Here is a 16,687-nt window from a genome sequence, read left to right as displayed (position 1 = left end):
GCCATGCTTCACCGAGGGGATGGTGTTCTTTTAGTGATAATGTTGCCAAACATATCTTTTGATATTATGGCCAAAAAGTTCAACTTCGGTCACATCAGACCATAACACATTATTCCACGTGGTTTTGAGAGATTGAATGTATTTTCTATTTATTTTTTGGTTAAAAAAAAGGCTTCCAGCTTGCCACCCTACCCCATAGCCCAGAGATATGAAGAATTCGGGAGAGTGTTGGAGCAACTAGTACTTGCCAGAAACTGCTGCAACTCTTTTAATGTTGCTGGAGACCTCTTGGCAGCTTCCCTGAGCAGTTTTCTCCTGATTTTCTCATCAATTTTAGAGGGAAATCCTGTCTTTAGTAGTGTCACCGTTGTGCCGTATTTTCTCCACTTGTTGATTATTGTCTTCGCAGTGTTCCATGATATATCCAATGCCTTGGAAATTTTTTAGAACCCTCTCCTGATTGATATTTTTCAACAAATGAGATTCCGTACCTGCTGTGTAAGTTCTTTGCGGCTCATGGCTTTTCCAGTTGGATAATACAAAGATGTGAGGAAAATCCTATAGGAACAGCTAGACTTTATATGGGGTTAATCAGGCACTTTAATTGATGGACGGTGTATACTAATTAGTATTAAACATGAGTTTTAATGTGAGTGGTTGATTCTGAACACATTCCTAATTATAAAAGCGTGTGCACACTTATCCAAACGGAGTATTGTACATTTTTTTTATTTGTCATTTTTCCCCTAAAATGATTCTTATTATTTTTCACCTTAATTTATAGGTAAATTTTCACATGAAAGGTAGAAAATGTTCTGACATGATATATATTGGGCTCTTTTTTTTTTAACATCACAAAAACCTGCCATTTTAACAGGGGTGTGTACACTTTTTATATCCACTGTACATATCTATCTATCCATCTATATATATATATATATATATATATATATATATATATATATATATATATATATAATCACAGTTGTTGCAGGTAAAATTGCCCTTTTGCCTGCTGTACTGAAGTACATCATCAAATATGGCTAAGTTTAAGAAATCAAATGATTCCCGTTTTGCTTAGTTTGTGCAGGTCTTCTTAAACTTGGGTTTTCTGGAACACCGACAGGTTCAAAGAGGGCTAGAGGTAATACATATCAACCTCCATTCATCTCCATCCATTCAATTGATTATTTTCACTTACTATTTATTTTTTATAAGATCTTAACGAACTTGCATTTCAGTTAAAAACAACTCAGGGGTGACGCCAGAGGATCTGTGTGGTGCCTGGGTTAAAGAACCTGATGGAGGTTCCTTCACTTCTCCTAATTATCCTGAGAAATATCCTCCTGATAGAGAGTGCATATACATAATAGAAGGTCAGTGTGTTATATTAGCTTGTGATCTTAGCAGTTGTGACTAGCAGGCTCTGTGTATGTCTGCCTCTTGTGTGGTCTTAAATGTCACTGACCATTCATTGTCCTTTTGTAGCATCTCCGAGGCAATGCATCGACTTGTACTTTGATGAACAGTACGCCATAGAGCCATCCTGGGAGTGCAAGTTTGACCACATTGAAGTTCGAGATGGCCCATTCAGCTCTTCTCCTATTATCGGTCGATACTGCGGGCAGCAGAGCCCAATGTATGTGAGGTCCAGTGGGAGATACCTTTGGATTAAATTTGTTGCAGATAGTGAACTCGAGGCCATTGGGTTTTCCGCAAGATACAATTTCACTCAAGGTAATGGAACAGTTCTGAAGTAAGCCAGAGGCATACAAAGTTACCTTATGTGCACAGTCCCAACAAAGGACCTGACTAGTAAGGCAGAACAATCAGCAGCAGCTTGTGTCATCATAGGACAACATTCACGAGGACGTAGCTTCAAACTAATTTAAGTCAAGAGGTTACCACACTTGACTTGTGCCATAGGCACAAGTTCTGCCAGATCTGCCAGGCTTCAGCACAATTTCCAGCCCAACTACATCGCAAAATCCACACAAATGAACTGAAACTAGCCCAAACAATTCAGGGATTAGAAAAGGAAGATATACTTTTTTTTTTATCAGGATTTGCAAGGTCACCATGGTGCACGTGCATTTTTGATCCACTCCGTAATCCCTCTTTCCCTCTCCTAATCTTTGCAATATATGTGGCAACAGAAATGGATCTGTACATCAAATACACACCGCCTGCACTTATACTTTAGCTTTGTTTGTGGAAAATTATCAGATATAATTTCCCATTATTGGCTATAATCAAGATCACAGAGAATCTAAAATTTAACTGTCCTGTCCCCTGCCTTTAACTGTCCTGTCCCCTGATCCTCTTCCATTGAAAATGTTCATAGAGCAAGCATGGGGCAGCATGATTCTTGCCCCAATGGGCTTCTATTAGCACTTGCTGCAGTTCATATTTTTGACCACTAGGTGTAATTATAGCTTTATGGAGCTAAGTGGGACAGCAAGTGTACTGCCCCATGATTGCACACCATCCAGAGAGGAAAGCAAATCAATGTAACACTGGCTTATATCTGTCAAAGAGCAGCATATTTTGAAAATCATTAAATCATTATCCACACAAAACAGATAATTAGTATTTCCCAGTAATTTAAAATGTTTGGAGTTGTGACTTTTTTGAAGATTTATGTACTGGTGAAAAGCAAAAATCTATACACCTGCCCCTATGGATGAGCCACTATTGAACACATTTTTATTTATTTTTTTAAACAAAAGATCAAACGGTTAACCAATAAAGACAACATTTTCACAGCCTTCTTTGCTCATATTTACCAAGGGTGTCAATATTAGTGGAGGACACTGTTTGGATTTAGGCAGATTATAGACTTCAAGCTATCTAAATAAGCATATAGTTTCCAAACTGGTATAGACAAATACTTAATCTCTTATGTACATTTACATTTTCAAATCCTAACGCTTACAACCCAGTAACAACATGGAAAGCAATACAAAACTAATTCAGCTAATACTATAAGGTTGAGAAGTAAAAGTCTGGAACCATCCACAGTTTTATTTGCTGAAAAGACTTTGATATATTGATTTATAAATGTCCCCAGAATTGGAAAACTCTCAGATGTAGTTTGCTTTTATCTCCTTTGGCCTGAAGGAAAAGGTAGTATGTGCATTCCGATATGTGAAAAATAACTCTAAACATACCTCTAATAACTTTACCGTAGTAACCATATGCCTAGTATAAGTAACCTTATAATGGCAGACACATTTTTTATCACATTTATTTATATGCAACCAGAATATATGTCAAGATTCTTCTGGGTGCTGCGTGCTGTTTTGGATGGGTTAATCCAGTATCCAGACCTATTATTTGTACATGAGGGGGTGGAGGGTAGTGTTTTGTTGCTTATCCCTGTTAATGAAAGCTTGTCCTTAGCAGACTACATTCTGCCCCCGTCTCTCTGCCTACAGCTATTTGCTTTTATCCACTTTAGATTTTTACAAGGGGTGTAAGAGTCACTATGTACTTTATATCCTATACACCAACTGTCGGCTTCATCAGTTTTCAACAAATGAATGAACACAGAAAAATGTGTCTCGCGTCAGTGTATAACACATAGCTTTCCACCGGCTTAATACATTTGTCTATATTTGGTTACAAGGAATATAGAATTACTGTTAGATCTGTTGAATTAGAAAGATATTTCTTCAGTTAGCAATCTAGCACGAAACCACACCACCCATATACTCAGTGTATACTGAAGCAGGGCTGTTTGCTCTGCAAAACAGAGCGTAGAATAATGTGTCTTGTTGGTTTAATCTCTACTTATTTGTCTCATTACGTGCTGCTTGGGTCAAATTCAGATGAGAGCTTACAACAGTACCTAATAAGCCCTGAGCATTAACCCTCTCTTGCTATTTCTAAATCCTGATATCAGTCTTAGGATAATTCATTAATGTCCTCGCATTTAGCAAAAACTAGAGAAACATCATTATTTGTATCTGGCATCCTGTCATTAGCGATTTCAATTCATTTTTATTCATTAATATATTTACTAATTTAGAATGCTTTGAAGAAAAATAAAATACATACTTCACTCCAGTCGTGCATGCACAGTCACTGTAACCGAGTTACACTCTTTCTGTTTGGGAATTAATAATATATAAGACTACACACCGAGGAAGGACACAGATTGAAGACTCTTATTTAGTTATTCCACTTCGTTTAGCATCGGGAAACATAATCTGTACGGTAGGAGGATTAGTAAGCATGACTGTGAGGCAGCAGGACCTGATTTCTCGTTCTTTAATCTTACATGTAACAGTTATCATGAAAGAGAAAGTAGGTGATTGTACTGGGTCTTGCGCTAAAAAGAGATTTTTCAAGGTTAGGTGAAAACATTATGGCATTCGATGAATCACAAGCTGCACTCCCAAACTGAATAACAGTGTGTTTCTCTGAGGACAGCACTAAAACCAGGTACAGCTGATTCAACTCATGGGTTCAAGACATTACATAGTGAATCAGCATATTTCCGCTTAGGTTCGAAACAGAATCAGTTTCCGAAAGACCTGCCGTTGAGAAGGCTACTAACAAGCTAATGAATAAAAATTTGGCATGATTTCAGAGGAAATATCTCTTCATAACTACATATGTTTTTTTTTGTCTTACTGTCTTTCCAGATCCTGAGTTTAAAGATGTTGGAACTCCTCTGACACTGCCATGTAAGTTCAGGATTATTCAATCAGCACTACATATGCAGCAGTGAATGGATTCGTGATTTTCAGTGTGTTACAGCGTGCGAGTTTGAGATGAGTGGGCCCGAGGGCATCATCGAGTCTGCTATGGTGGAAAAGGAGAGCGAGGCTTTGCATACGGAGGCTGTGGACTGCAAGTGGTTCATTCAAGCACCACCTGGCTCAAAGGTAATCTTTCCTCAAATAACACTCACCGACTTAGAATCTTAGATCTGTTTGCTGCGTACACAAGAAGTCACGTGTAGGGCGTATTCCGAGTCAGAGTCAGGTTGGTACTTTGGTTTGTCTGATTCAGTTTTACACTGAGTATATCAGAAGAATAAGTACTGCAACAGTGTGGCGGGGCATGGTGGTTAGCACATTTGGGTTGGACGTTGGTTTGAATCCTGCCTCTGCACTGTGTGTGCATAGCTTGCATGTTCTCCCTGTGCTTTGGGGATTTCCTCTGTGTACTCCGGTTCATTATGAGACCTTGTAGATTGATTGGCATTTCCAAACAGTCCGTGGTGTGTGATTGTGTCCTGCGATGTGTCAGCATCCCGTCCAGGGTCTCCTGTGCCTCGTGTAGGAAATGTGGACTGGATGAAAGTCCACCAACAGATCATGTAAACAAACCCTTGTACAGTAGTCATGGAAAACACAGAGCTGATGGCAAATTCATGCTGAAATAACTATACACATATAACTAGTTCGAAGCATTAGTAACTTTGGGAACTGTATTTGGAATTCATGTCTTGCAGATCTACCTGCGCTTCCTGGAGTACGAGATGCAGAACTCGAACGAGTGCAAGCGCAACTTCGTGGCGGTGTACGACGGCAGCAGCTCCGTCGAGCACCTGAAGAATAAGTTTTGCAGCACGGTGGCCAACGATGTCATGCTGCTCACGTCAGTAGGCGTCATCCGCATGTGGGCTGACGAGGGCAGCCGCAAAAGTCGCTTCCGTATCCTCTTCACCACCTTCAGAGAACGTGAGCCTGTCCTTCGCCAATGTTCTCTAAGCTTAACAACTAAACTTTTCACTCTTCGGTATAAGGACATAAATATGGCCTTTCTGCATTGACAGTAATCCTCTCCTGTATGTTCCACAGCTCCATGTGAGAAAGACACTTTCTTCTGCCACAGCAACATGTGCATTAACCAGACTCTAGTGTGCAATGGAATCCAGAACTGTGTCTATCCCTGGGATGAGAATGGCTGCAAAGGTATGCTACCTGCTTAGATTATAAAGTTGTAATAATAGATAATATAGTAATATGGTGCAATCCATTTGACTGTGGTGAAAGTGTTCCTCATTGTTGATGAGGGTCCCCCACCCTCCCCAAACACAAACAAACAGTTAAATTCCTAATCTTCTTTGTGATTTAAAATGACAATTCATTCATTTATGGCTTTATGCAACGATCAACCTGAAAGGATAAACCTTAACACACTGCTAAAGGGATGGAGCAACGTTCCACCAGTATTGGTTGAAGTATATAAGAAACAATTACGTTACTTTCTACTGAGTGTAAGTTCACGGAAAGGACTAAAATATGGGTTTCAACAGAAAATCAGGAAGCAGTTTCTGTTTATACACCGATGTGGACCAAAAAATTCAGCGTGAACCGCTCGAAAGCTATCTATCTTTGTTACGCCACGGCCAGCAGAGGGCACTGCGGTACGGCCGCTGACTGGTCACGTGACTCTTTTGTTTTCGTTCACTTCCCGCTTGGACACTGAGTTAGGTTTGAGCATGTCTCTGATTTGCCACAGGTGCCCATGTTTTGAGTTAATTAGGTTTGTTAGTTAAACCCCCCGTGTGACGGCGCACATCGCGCAGTATTAAAGTTGGTTTAGTTCGTCAAGTGAGGGAAGTATACGGGCATGTGCTAATGTGTAGCATGCTAGCGGTCGTAGCTAGGGGACCAGAGTGAGTATAGTCCGTAGAGACCGCGCTCCCTGTGTTTGTTTACCTGTTTATTTGTTTCTGGTTTACGTAATAAAGACTGTGACCTGCACCTGCATCCGCCTCCAGCCTCGTTCCGTAACAATCTTAACGTGGGGTAAAGTTAACTGACATTCAATCCAAGGGTCACTGTTTCTTGGTGACTGGAGTCAGACGGGCTTAGATGCTTTGTGATTGGACAAAGCCGCCCACACTCATTAACTATGCTTGTGTTTCTTTATCTCGTTCCAAGAAAAAAAAAATCACTCTCAGGGCTCGGAGATGAATAATATGGATTAATCGGATAAATTTGAAACTTTATTCACTATTCAGGTGCGAAGAAAATGGAACTCTTTCTTGACATATTGAACATCCAATCACAAGTGGCTATAATTTAAAAGCTCTGAATTATTTTTGTTTATAAGCAAGGAGCTTTGACGGAAAGGCTTCATCCAATCAGTGTCGATCATTGGTAGCAACTCATAATGTAATAACGAAGCATAATGCAATTAAGTATTACATTATTAATGTAATATAATGTTCATAATGTAAGAATTTTCTCAAAAGCGTAAGAAAATGTTGAGCTCATAATGTCCTTTTTTAAAAAATCATAAATGCATTGATATTCCTTTACATTACATTTGAATTATTTAAATTAAATTATGTAAATTATTATTAAAATGTCATTATTATATTATGAGTTGGTACTTCGGTTAGAGAAACATCATAACTAACATTATTATTAGCCTATTTTCTTGTCAAAAAATTGCACTTAAAGCAGAAACTAGCATAAAAAATTTCGATCAGTCTGTAGCTTGGAAGTAATCTGTGTTTAAAACAAATCTGCAATGGTGAGATGAGCCTCGCCCAAATGATCCCTGTGTCAGGAATGACCACCATCAGCAAGATCTGAGTGCTACAACCGATTCTTCCATGTCATTTTGTTTTGGGTTCATGTTTACATGTTTGTTCTAGTCCTGTCTTCAACCTTGTCCTGTCATCGCTGTGTTACCTGATTGTGTTCACCTCTTCTGTGTCTCACTCTTGATTAGTATGTCTCTTTATATACCGTCATTTCAGAATACCTTTGAAAAGTTTTATTGTGCATTCATGTTTGTAAGTCCAAGCCTTGTTTCTCTAGTGCACTGTTTTCTAGTTCCATGTTTTCTAGTTTTATGATTGGGATACTGGATTATCTTCATTTAATGCTGTCTGGTGGTGTTTTACTCTGACTACGGACTTTGAAGGGATGCTTGGATTCACCCAAATAAAACACATTGAGTTCACACTTATGTCCTGCCTTTGCTAACCACACATTACACCCAGAATACAGGGTTCTGGGCAAATGTGAACACAGCTTATCCATAAAAGAAATTGGTTAATGTTGAACCAATTTTTTTGCCCTTACAGACCACCAACCGTTTTCAGTATCCGGGCCTCTTGGCAATATTCCATTCAACAACAGAATTGCATCCCAACTACAATGAATATGCTACATGGAATCAACTAGTGGGGTTGATTATTTGTGGACCAGTTTGTGTTCTCCTTTAGTGCAAAATATTTGTCAATAATTTATTGTTTTTTTTCCTGCACAGAGAAAAGGAAAGCCACCATCTTGGACAACTTGGACCACACCAACGTGACCATAATAGGGGTGACCTGCGGTGTGGTATTTGTTCTGCTCACAGCATCAATCCTCCTCCAGGTCAAGCAACCGCGCAGGAAATACCTTGTCGGACCAGATGAATTTGACCCTGCACTGTTGCCTGAGCCCCTCGAGCCACCACATTACGAGCTGTGCACTCTGAGGAGCATGGTGTCTGCTGAGGAATTCCCTGGGCTGCGTCGATCGTCCTCCAAGTGCGTTCACGGGCACCACTGCGGCTCTCTGGCATCCAACGGCAGCCGCACTGACCTGAGCCTGAGTGTCCTCGCTGAGACGGCCAGCAACCCTTGCAGGAGCATCGTGGTGATGAAGCACAGCCACTCGCTCGAGGACACTGAGGTATGTGAGCTAGACGATGAGCCGGAGGACGAGAACATGGAGGAGCAGTCATGGAGGAGTGTCAATGGACATGAGCATTCAGTTCACGTGCAATGATTTCTCACTGAGATCGTCACAGATTGTGTATAGAAGACTGACACCATGGCAGAATGGAGATCTTGTTCCAAGAAAATATTCTAGGAGCTTTTGGAAAACTAATATTGAAATTTCGTTAAGTCGTCTTTATAAACATGAAGAAATACTGTGATGTACCAAACTGGGTTTGTCTGGGTTTAAAGAGATTCCGATGTGAATTTAATCTGCACTATAGTTTGTTTGTCTGTCCCATCATTTTTGTTCTTCACTTGTGGTTGTGACTTGAAACAGTGATACTGGTTGATACTACTTTCAGTGCTTCTTGTTTTTTATGTTCTGCGTTTGATCATCAGTGTGTCTGTAAATACTCTAATTTTTATTTAGTTATTAGTTTTGTTAATTTGCTGCTGTGTGTACCTTTTTAAAAGGAAATGTTTTTGGTCAAAGCGCACACACACATTCTGTATGTTTACATGGACAACAATATTCCAATATTAAGACGATACTCTGATTAAGAATCTAGCACGTAAACAGCGATTACTGATGACCTTAATCCGACTAAAGTCATACTCGTAGTAAACATAAATCGAATTAAGATGTGTGGCGTGTTCCTATTTTAGTCACGTTGTCGTAGTGTATTATAGACATGTAAACACCTTAATCACAGTATTGTCTTATTCAGCATAATTTCCCACTAACCTCACACCACACCCAGGCCAAATGTTTGCTTCCACATTAAGTATTTTTGTTTTGCTCTGGAGGTACGATACTATTGTATCTAACCAGTATAAAAATGTATGACCATCCATTATCATGCATATTGGAATAATTTTGCATGAAATAGTCAAATAATCAAATAAACAAAATTACTTAGCTGAAAACGGTATTAATAAATAATTAATTTGACTCGATTGATATGTTTCGTATTTTGAATACAGACTAAACATGTCCTGGTTGACTTGAAGTGGTAAATATGTGTGCTTTTGAATCTAAATTTGAATAAATTATATATATATATATTTTATTTATATATTATTTTTGTTCTTCATCTTTTAATGTAGCAAATATATAGACCTTTGTGCAAATTGAATTAAATGAGTCATAACCTCACCATCATACTACTTAACTATCATATATAATTTCAAGTGCTCTCCCTACCTTCATTCTAGGTGACTTAACTTAATGTCAGGTTTATGCAAAAGTGCTCCTGCTTAAAAAGGAAATTATGCCATCAAAACCCCTCATTTTCTCAGGACCAGCGCCGGTCATCATGGGTGTAGTGGTGATGTCCGGATTCAGTACAAATTCAAAGTGTTGTGAAGTTTGGTCTGTGCACACTGCACATGAAGAAAAAAGTCATTTTTCTACACAACAAAAACAGTGAATCGCATTGCTTTGAAAGGCTTTATGTTCATCTTGTCATATCAGAATATATACTACAAACACTATACAATATGTAGCCTATCAAAGTACATCATGCAAACCCAGACAGTGTGAATCAGTGCTATATATTTCATTTCGATTTGGGAGGAGACTACTTATGGCACCCAAACCTTCATATGAACCAAAGCTCATACTAAATATTAACAGTAGTGTTGCTTTCTTTCTATATTTTGGACAAACATGTTACATTTTCACTGTCTTACCAGAACTATTACTTAAATAACTAATCATCGCTATCAATGTTCATTTACAATTGTAAATGACACCATTGTAAACTGTAAAAATTTGCAATTGTAAACTGCAACCATTGCAAATGGTTGGTTACAATGCTGGTATATTATATCATAAATAAATAATAAATATTGTCTTTATATCCGAGTTGACAATTTCCAGGCACGTTAGCGTTGTAGACTAAAAAAAAAATAATCTGGGGGAATTTTAGTGCCACCGTGTGGCCCACAAAAGCAACTGTTTCTTCATTCCTTTACGATGGCGGGGGGGAAAAAATCTATATCTAGATTATAAATCGGCATAAGCACAAATATATCGCATCAACATATACAACAACAAGAATGTTACGTTATTCTATCCTTTCAGTTTCGTTGCTGTTTTTATTTATCTGTAACAACCGTATCCTCGATCAAAGCGGAACTAATAAGAAGCGTTGCTGTAGCAGATCGGAAGACATTCAGCCGCACACTTGAACGTTTCCCCATGTCTTTTCTAGAAATGCTTACACGTTTAATTTAAAACACAAGTCATATATATGTATATATGATATGGTGCCATACGATTTGTTTGGCTGAATTCAAATGGCTTCCTGCTGCACTACATGAGGCAGTACAGTACAGTCCGTACAGCCGAGTGCACTTTAATTAAAGAAGCCGTTTGGAAGTTAGCCGCTGATTCAAGCAAGTAGAGGTCATCTGCAATGTCTGATTTGAGAGTAGAGATTGAAAAAGAGCCAGTTCAGGGAGACACTAACCGCAGCAGAGTTAAAAACCGTGTCGGACTGGTTGCTACTTGTGCACTCGGAGGCTCATTAGTCGCTTTATACGCTGTAGCTGTACCTTTCATTGCTCCGGCGCTGAGGAAAACCTGTCTCCCGTTCGTCCCTGCTACAAACACACAGGTCAAAAACGTCCTCAGAGCTTTGCAGTCAAGATCTGGGACTCTTGTGGACATTGGAAGTGGCGATGGACGGATCGTGAGTGATTTCCCCATTTCATTTATATTTAAGTGACAAAGCTTTGGGGCTGAAGAACTTCTGGAGTCATCTCTTGTTGTTGTTGTTGTTGTTGTTGTTGTTTTTTTTTAAATGTATGATTAACCGTTTTTAACTGTTCTCTTTTCAAGGTTGACTGCGAAATCACACTATAATATCACTACGAAGTGACGAAGAGCGCCTGTATAGGGACGTCGTTAAGTTCTCTGTCCAGTACCGGGTCCCAGAACTAGAATTTGGACCCTGCACTGGCTGATTCCCTCTCGTCCGACACCGTGGTTCAGTGAAAGCGTCTTAGTTTAACGATATAGAAAGCATAGTGTGTGTGTATATATATCACACACACACACCGAAATATTGATAAAGGATGATGAATGTCAATTGGAAGAGGTCAGAGATGAAATCAAAACATCTATTACGTATGTTCGAGTGACATAAGATCTACAAGACGTCTAGTCTACCAGATAATAAGAGAAGAAGAAGAAGAACCGAGAGAGTGAGCGAGGACGAAAGGCAGGGGGATTAGGAATGCTTAAAACGACACGTACCAAGAACACGGAGCAATTTGGTTTCCGGGACATCGTGACAAACTAGAGACCTTCAAAACTGAGACGCAGAGATCATACCTGAAACTTATCAGACGTACAGAGAATATTTTAGACTTTTTCCCCAGAGCAGTGGCCCTAATTATCTACACTTCAGCACAATTTAGCCTCAGACCCATCACCGTCCATCCATTAGTTTTCTGTCCTGTTTATTCTGCACAGGTGGATACAGGAAGTACAGGACGATAGATAGCAAGTACAGTAATGAGGACTGTAACAGCAGCGCATAATCCACGACAACCGTTTTCTGTAACCTCTAAGAACACGTTTAACTACTGAAACTACCGCCTAACGTGTCAGGTTATTGGCAATTTGTAGAAGCTGTAAAATGATTATTCATCCACTTACTTGCTTCCTTTCTGTCTGCCTCAGGTCATAGCCGCAGCGAGGGAGGGTTTCCGGTCGGTCGGCTTCGAGCTGAATCCGTGGTTGGTGTGGTACTCCCGTTACAGAGCGTGGAAGCAAGGGGTTCATCGCCACACCTCTTTTTATATCTCTGACCTCTGGAAGGTAAAGCAAGGGATGAAGGATGAGACCCGTGCACGCTTCTGTCTCATTGTGGTTTTTCTTTCTATATATTAAAACGACAAAGCTGCAACGGACACAGATTGAACGTTCTTCGAAAACACAGGAGAGAGATTGTTTTTGTTTTGGATGTATGTGCCCTTCATGTTGTCCAGTTGCTTGGCAAAATAGACTTTCCTTACAGTGATGTACAAACAATACATTTAAGAATTTAAGCGCATGAGCTCTGAGTTCAGACTCCTCTTAGCGGATGAATACGGAACATCTAATCACGAAAGCTCGTTTGCGTTCAGACGTTATTTAATTAATGATTTGAGATGTGGAAAACACTCTTTACTGATGCTTGCTGCCTTTTTCGTGCAGGTCTTGACGCGAAGACTGTTTTGGCTTGCGATTATTCATCATTAGGGCGAAAGTGTAAACATTTGATTTGGTCAAAAACTGCAGATAAACTGTTATAATTAGGATAAAGTGTGTCCTTAATAATGTTTATTTCAGACACTGAATACAGCGCTTACATGCATGTATTGCGTCTGTTTTTCATAGGTCAGTTTTGCACAGTACTCCAATGTCGTCATATTCGGCGTTCCACAAATGGTAAGAATAAACGCATGCTTCGGTACTGATATTGGTAAATGGTAAAGCACTTATATAGCGCTTTTTTTAAAAACCTTAGCGGTACTACAAAGCGCTTTACACCGTGTCTCATTCACCCATTCACACACACCAATGGTAGCAGAGCTTCCATGCTAGGCGCTAACTTGCCATCGGGAGCAACTTGGGGTTCAGTGTTCGTCACGTGGAGTCACATATCGAACCGCCAACCCTACAATTAGTGGACAACCCGCTCAACCTGAGCCACAGCCACCCCATATTGCTCAGCTTTGTCAGCGCTTAAAAATAAGCGACATTATTTAAAAAAACAACACAACAATACATCTTTTAGGGGGTAGTGGTGGCTTGATGGTTAAGGCTCTGGGTTACTGATCAGAAGGTCAGGGGTTCAAGTCCAAGCACTGCCAAGCTGCTACTCTCTGCTCCAAGGGCGCCGTATCATGGCTGACCCTGCGCTCTGACCCCAACCTCCTAACATGCTGGGATTTTCAAAGAGAAACAAATTTCACTGTGCTGTAATGTATATGTGACATAAAGATACATTATTATTCATTATATTCATAATCCCAGCAGTGATTAAGCTCAAATCCAATGAGAACTTAACTGAATATTTTCTACGGAGTCAGATAAGGACTGGTTATCTTAGGCCTGTGTGCGTTTCTGTTTGTTCGTACAGATGGCAACACAGCAGACCAATTTGCATCACAAATACTAGTCAGTTATGCTCTTTTAGCAAAATGAAGTGATTAGATATGCGTGCGTGGAGCCGAATATAATCGCTCCTTTCCACTGTTAAACTGGGGCACTGAGGAATTGTAGCCTTGCTGAGACTAAGAGTGAAGAGTCTGATTGATTGTAATTATAATCCCAGTCTGACTGTAATTGTGATTGTGGACCCACAGATGGAGCAGCTGGAAGCCAAGCTTCAGACGGAGCTTCAGTCCTCAGCCCGAGTGGTGGCCTGCCGTTTCCCCTTCCCCACATGGACTCCTGATCATGTGACCGGAGAGGGAATTGACACCGTGTGGGTGTACGATGCAGAGACTTTCAAATCTCACACGACGACAGCAAAAGCTGCCGAACCACAGTGAAGACGAGAATCTTTTATGATGAAGTCAAACACGTATTAAAGGAAATAGACTGTTTCAAACGTCCTACGGTAAAGAACGGAAATAAAAATACGTCTTTCTTATGTCTGCACTGTCGTCATTTATAGCACAGCGCTGCTGAATGTTCCATCCTGATTGGTCAGATGTTGATTAATTTTCTATAACAGCAGTGCTAGCCTCAAGGATTATATTAATGTGCTCATGTGGTGGTGTTATCGTTTCAGGAAACCAGGAACCTGTTTAAGTTAGTACTATTGAAGTAGACACTACACGTAAACAGAATAAGTTTTCTCCGAGGAGGTTATACTAAATATAAGCACTGGTGGAACTCCGCTCGGCCAATCAAATTAGTGGAAAGGAACTAACTGTTGTGTAGTGTTTCTTATACCCCAGCTCTGTGAGTTCTTGCTGTAGATGTCTTTTATCACTACACAATAAAAGGGTGATGGATTTATGAAATTGCAGGCACGAATTAACAAAACGTGGCCACGATGTGTTCGCTTTTACAGCGGAGTTAAGTGAGTTTTGTTTTCGATATTCGTCACATACTTGGCGATAAATGACAATAACTCCAAAACCACTTGCACCCCCCCCCCCCCCCCCAAAAAAAAATATATATATATATAAACAGCATTACCGCTAAAAGGGCAAAGCTAAGAATGTTTCACAAGCTTCATTTTCATTGTTTTAGCTCGATATAAAGAGCACTGGACCACAAAATCCGCTGCAATGTGAGTTCAAGCGGGAAGACTCGCTGTTGGCAGAGCTGTAAGTAAGGGACCATGGGGAAAGTGCAAGTTTTCTTCATTTTTGCTATAACTTCGTGTAACAGTCTTTTCGTTAAAGGGCGTATCGGCATGAAACCAGTGTCATTCAGTAGAGGGAGACAGTGGACAACTTTCACAACCTCTCTTTTCACCCCTACTGGTAGAAAAGGGAACTGCATGTCCAAAATTAATGACATTTTTGTAATAGCTTTGTCCTTCAGGACAAATAATGAAAAGGAAGCTTGTGAATACTGTTTAGATTTTTTTGGGCAAGTCGTCTGAGTTATTGTCATTTATCTCCGAATATGTGACGAATATCGAAAGCACCAAGCGACAATAAAACTAGTCCAGTGTCGTATATATTCAAGCTTTCCAAAGCCTTCCAACAGCTTTCTGTGAGGAATCAATCGAAATTTAATGTAGTTGTATAAATTTGCTTTAATTGTCTCGTTTGAGTTTATGGGAGAAGTGTTGTAATGATGTACGATTCGTGACTGAATCGTTTGTTTGAGTCGGTTCATTTCAATTAATTGGAGAATCCCTTTGATAAAACCAGTCTGAATGATTCATTCACGAATAGAACCGATTTGACTCTCGAGTTCAACTCACTGATTAAATGATCCTGTCACTGTTTTAGTTCATTTCCACATTTCTTTCTGGAGCTGCTGGTGTGTGAAACTTATTATTCACTCAGTAAATAATAATAATAATAATAATAATAATAATAATAATAGTAAAGTTAATTTGACCTATCCCTTCTGTGTCAGAAACAAACATTGTGTCAGGAATAACCACTCATACCTTGACTGAAGAAGATCTGAGACAGGGGCCAGAAGGTGAACTTTAGAAAACAAGCTTTAATGTTGTTTACATTCATTGAATTTTAATTTAATTATTTAAATGGTGTCAATGTGCAACAGCTCATGTGATATATGTGCAGAAAGGATTTGTTAATTTGCTAATGTAATGAATACGGGGTAGTTATATTAATTTACCTCTGGGTGATCTGGTTTCTTCCCCCAGTCCAAAGACATGCGTTACAGGCCGATTGGCATCTCTAAATTTTCTGTGGTGTGTGAATGTGCGATGGGTTAGCACCCCGCTCGACCCTGTGTACAGTAGGATAAGCGGTATGGTAAAAGAATAGATGGATGAAATGACACTGGGACAGTGATCATGAGGATGAGGAGGCAGGTGCGTCTAAAGTAGAAAATCTGTTCCTGCGTGACGCAAATTTTGTTGTCAGCAGAGTACACACGTACTGTACATGCTGCCAGTTCCAGCAATCGGTTATCTGTGCAGATTAATTTGGAAAAACCAATTGGTCGTCCTCCTTTGCAGGACACCATAAGGGCACAGGAATGCTGCACAGATAGCCGATCCTGATCCCCCTGTAGTTGTGAAGCAGCAGCCACACCACTAAGAATACACAAATTAGTGAGCATGTTGTCCATGCACAAATGAATGTAATCAGTGACAGTTTCTGTAGTCTCAGTCAGTACATTTACAACAATAATCCAATATTAACCCGATTAAGACAATACTCTGATTAAGAAACTACCATGTAAACAGCGATTATACTCAAAGTAAACAAAAATCGAGCCACAGAAGTTTTGGGATTCTGTTCTGTGGAGCGATGAAACAAAACTGGAGCTTTTCGGCACGAAAA

The 16,687-nt window shown here is 39.8% G+C and overlaps 2 protein-coding genes across 3 annotated transcripts; both read left to right on the top strand.

The window, feature by feature from the left end:
• Nucleotides 1-1,228: 1,228 nt before the first annotated feature.
• Nucleotides 1,229-9,703, top strand: LOC108267232 (neuropilin and tolloid-like protein 1; the record flags this gene model as incomplete). The annotated part of the gene is made up of 7 exons (XM_017471223.3): nt 1,229-1,376; nt 1,489-1,737; nt 4,650-4,691; nt 4,765-4,892; nt 5,465-5,693; nt 5,814-5,927; nt 8,245-9,703. Coding segments are annotated over 7 exons (1,416 nt in total), but the record flags the coding sequence as incomplete, so codon positions are not given.
• Nucleotides 9,704-10,837: 1,134 nt separating this feature from the next.
• On the top strand, nt 10,838-14,334 carry atpsckmt (fATP synthase c subunit lysine N-methyltransferase). Of its 2 annotated transcripts, NM_001200413.1 has the most exon segments (4): nt 10,915-11,379; nt 12,375-12,512; nt 13,074-13,124; nt 14,045-14,334. In NM_001200413.1, coding segments are annotated over 4 exon segments (753 nt in total). In that variant the 5' UTR covers nt 10,915-11,004; the 3' UTR covers nt 14,234-14,334.
• The last annotated feature ends 2,353 nt before the right edge of the window (nt 14,335-16,687 follow it).

Source organism: Ictalurus punctatus, chromosome 7 (assembly GCF_001660625.3).
Source record: "Ictalurus punctatus breed USDA103 chromosome 7, Coco_2.0, whole genome shotgun sequence".
NCBI classification, from domain to species: Eukaryota; Metazoa; Chordata; class Actinopteri; order Siluriformes; family Ictaluridae; genus Ictalurus; species Ictalurus punctatus.
This window is presented reverse-complemented; position numbering and strand designations above follow the sequence as displayed.

What these genes read in the sequence shown, in the direction of transcription:
- atpsckmt (XM_017470965.3), top strand. Translation starts at nt 11,104, where the DNA reads ATGTCTGATTTGAGAGTAGAGATTGAAAAAGAGCCAGTTCAGGGAGAC. An exon ending in GAAGTGGCGATGGACGGATC is followed by an intron (nt 11,380 to 12,374) that starts GTGAGTGATTTC and finishes TGTCTGCCTCAG; the next exon opens with GTCATAGCCGCAGCGAGGGA. An exon ending in ATATCTCTGACCTCTGGAAG is followed by an intron (nt 12,513 to 14,044) that starts GTAAAGCAAGGG and finishes GTGGACCCACAG; the next exon opens with ATGGAGCAGCTGGAAGCCAA.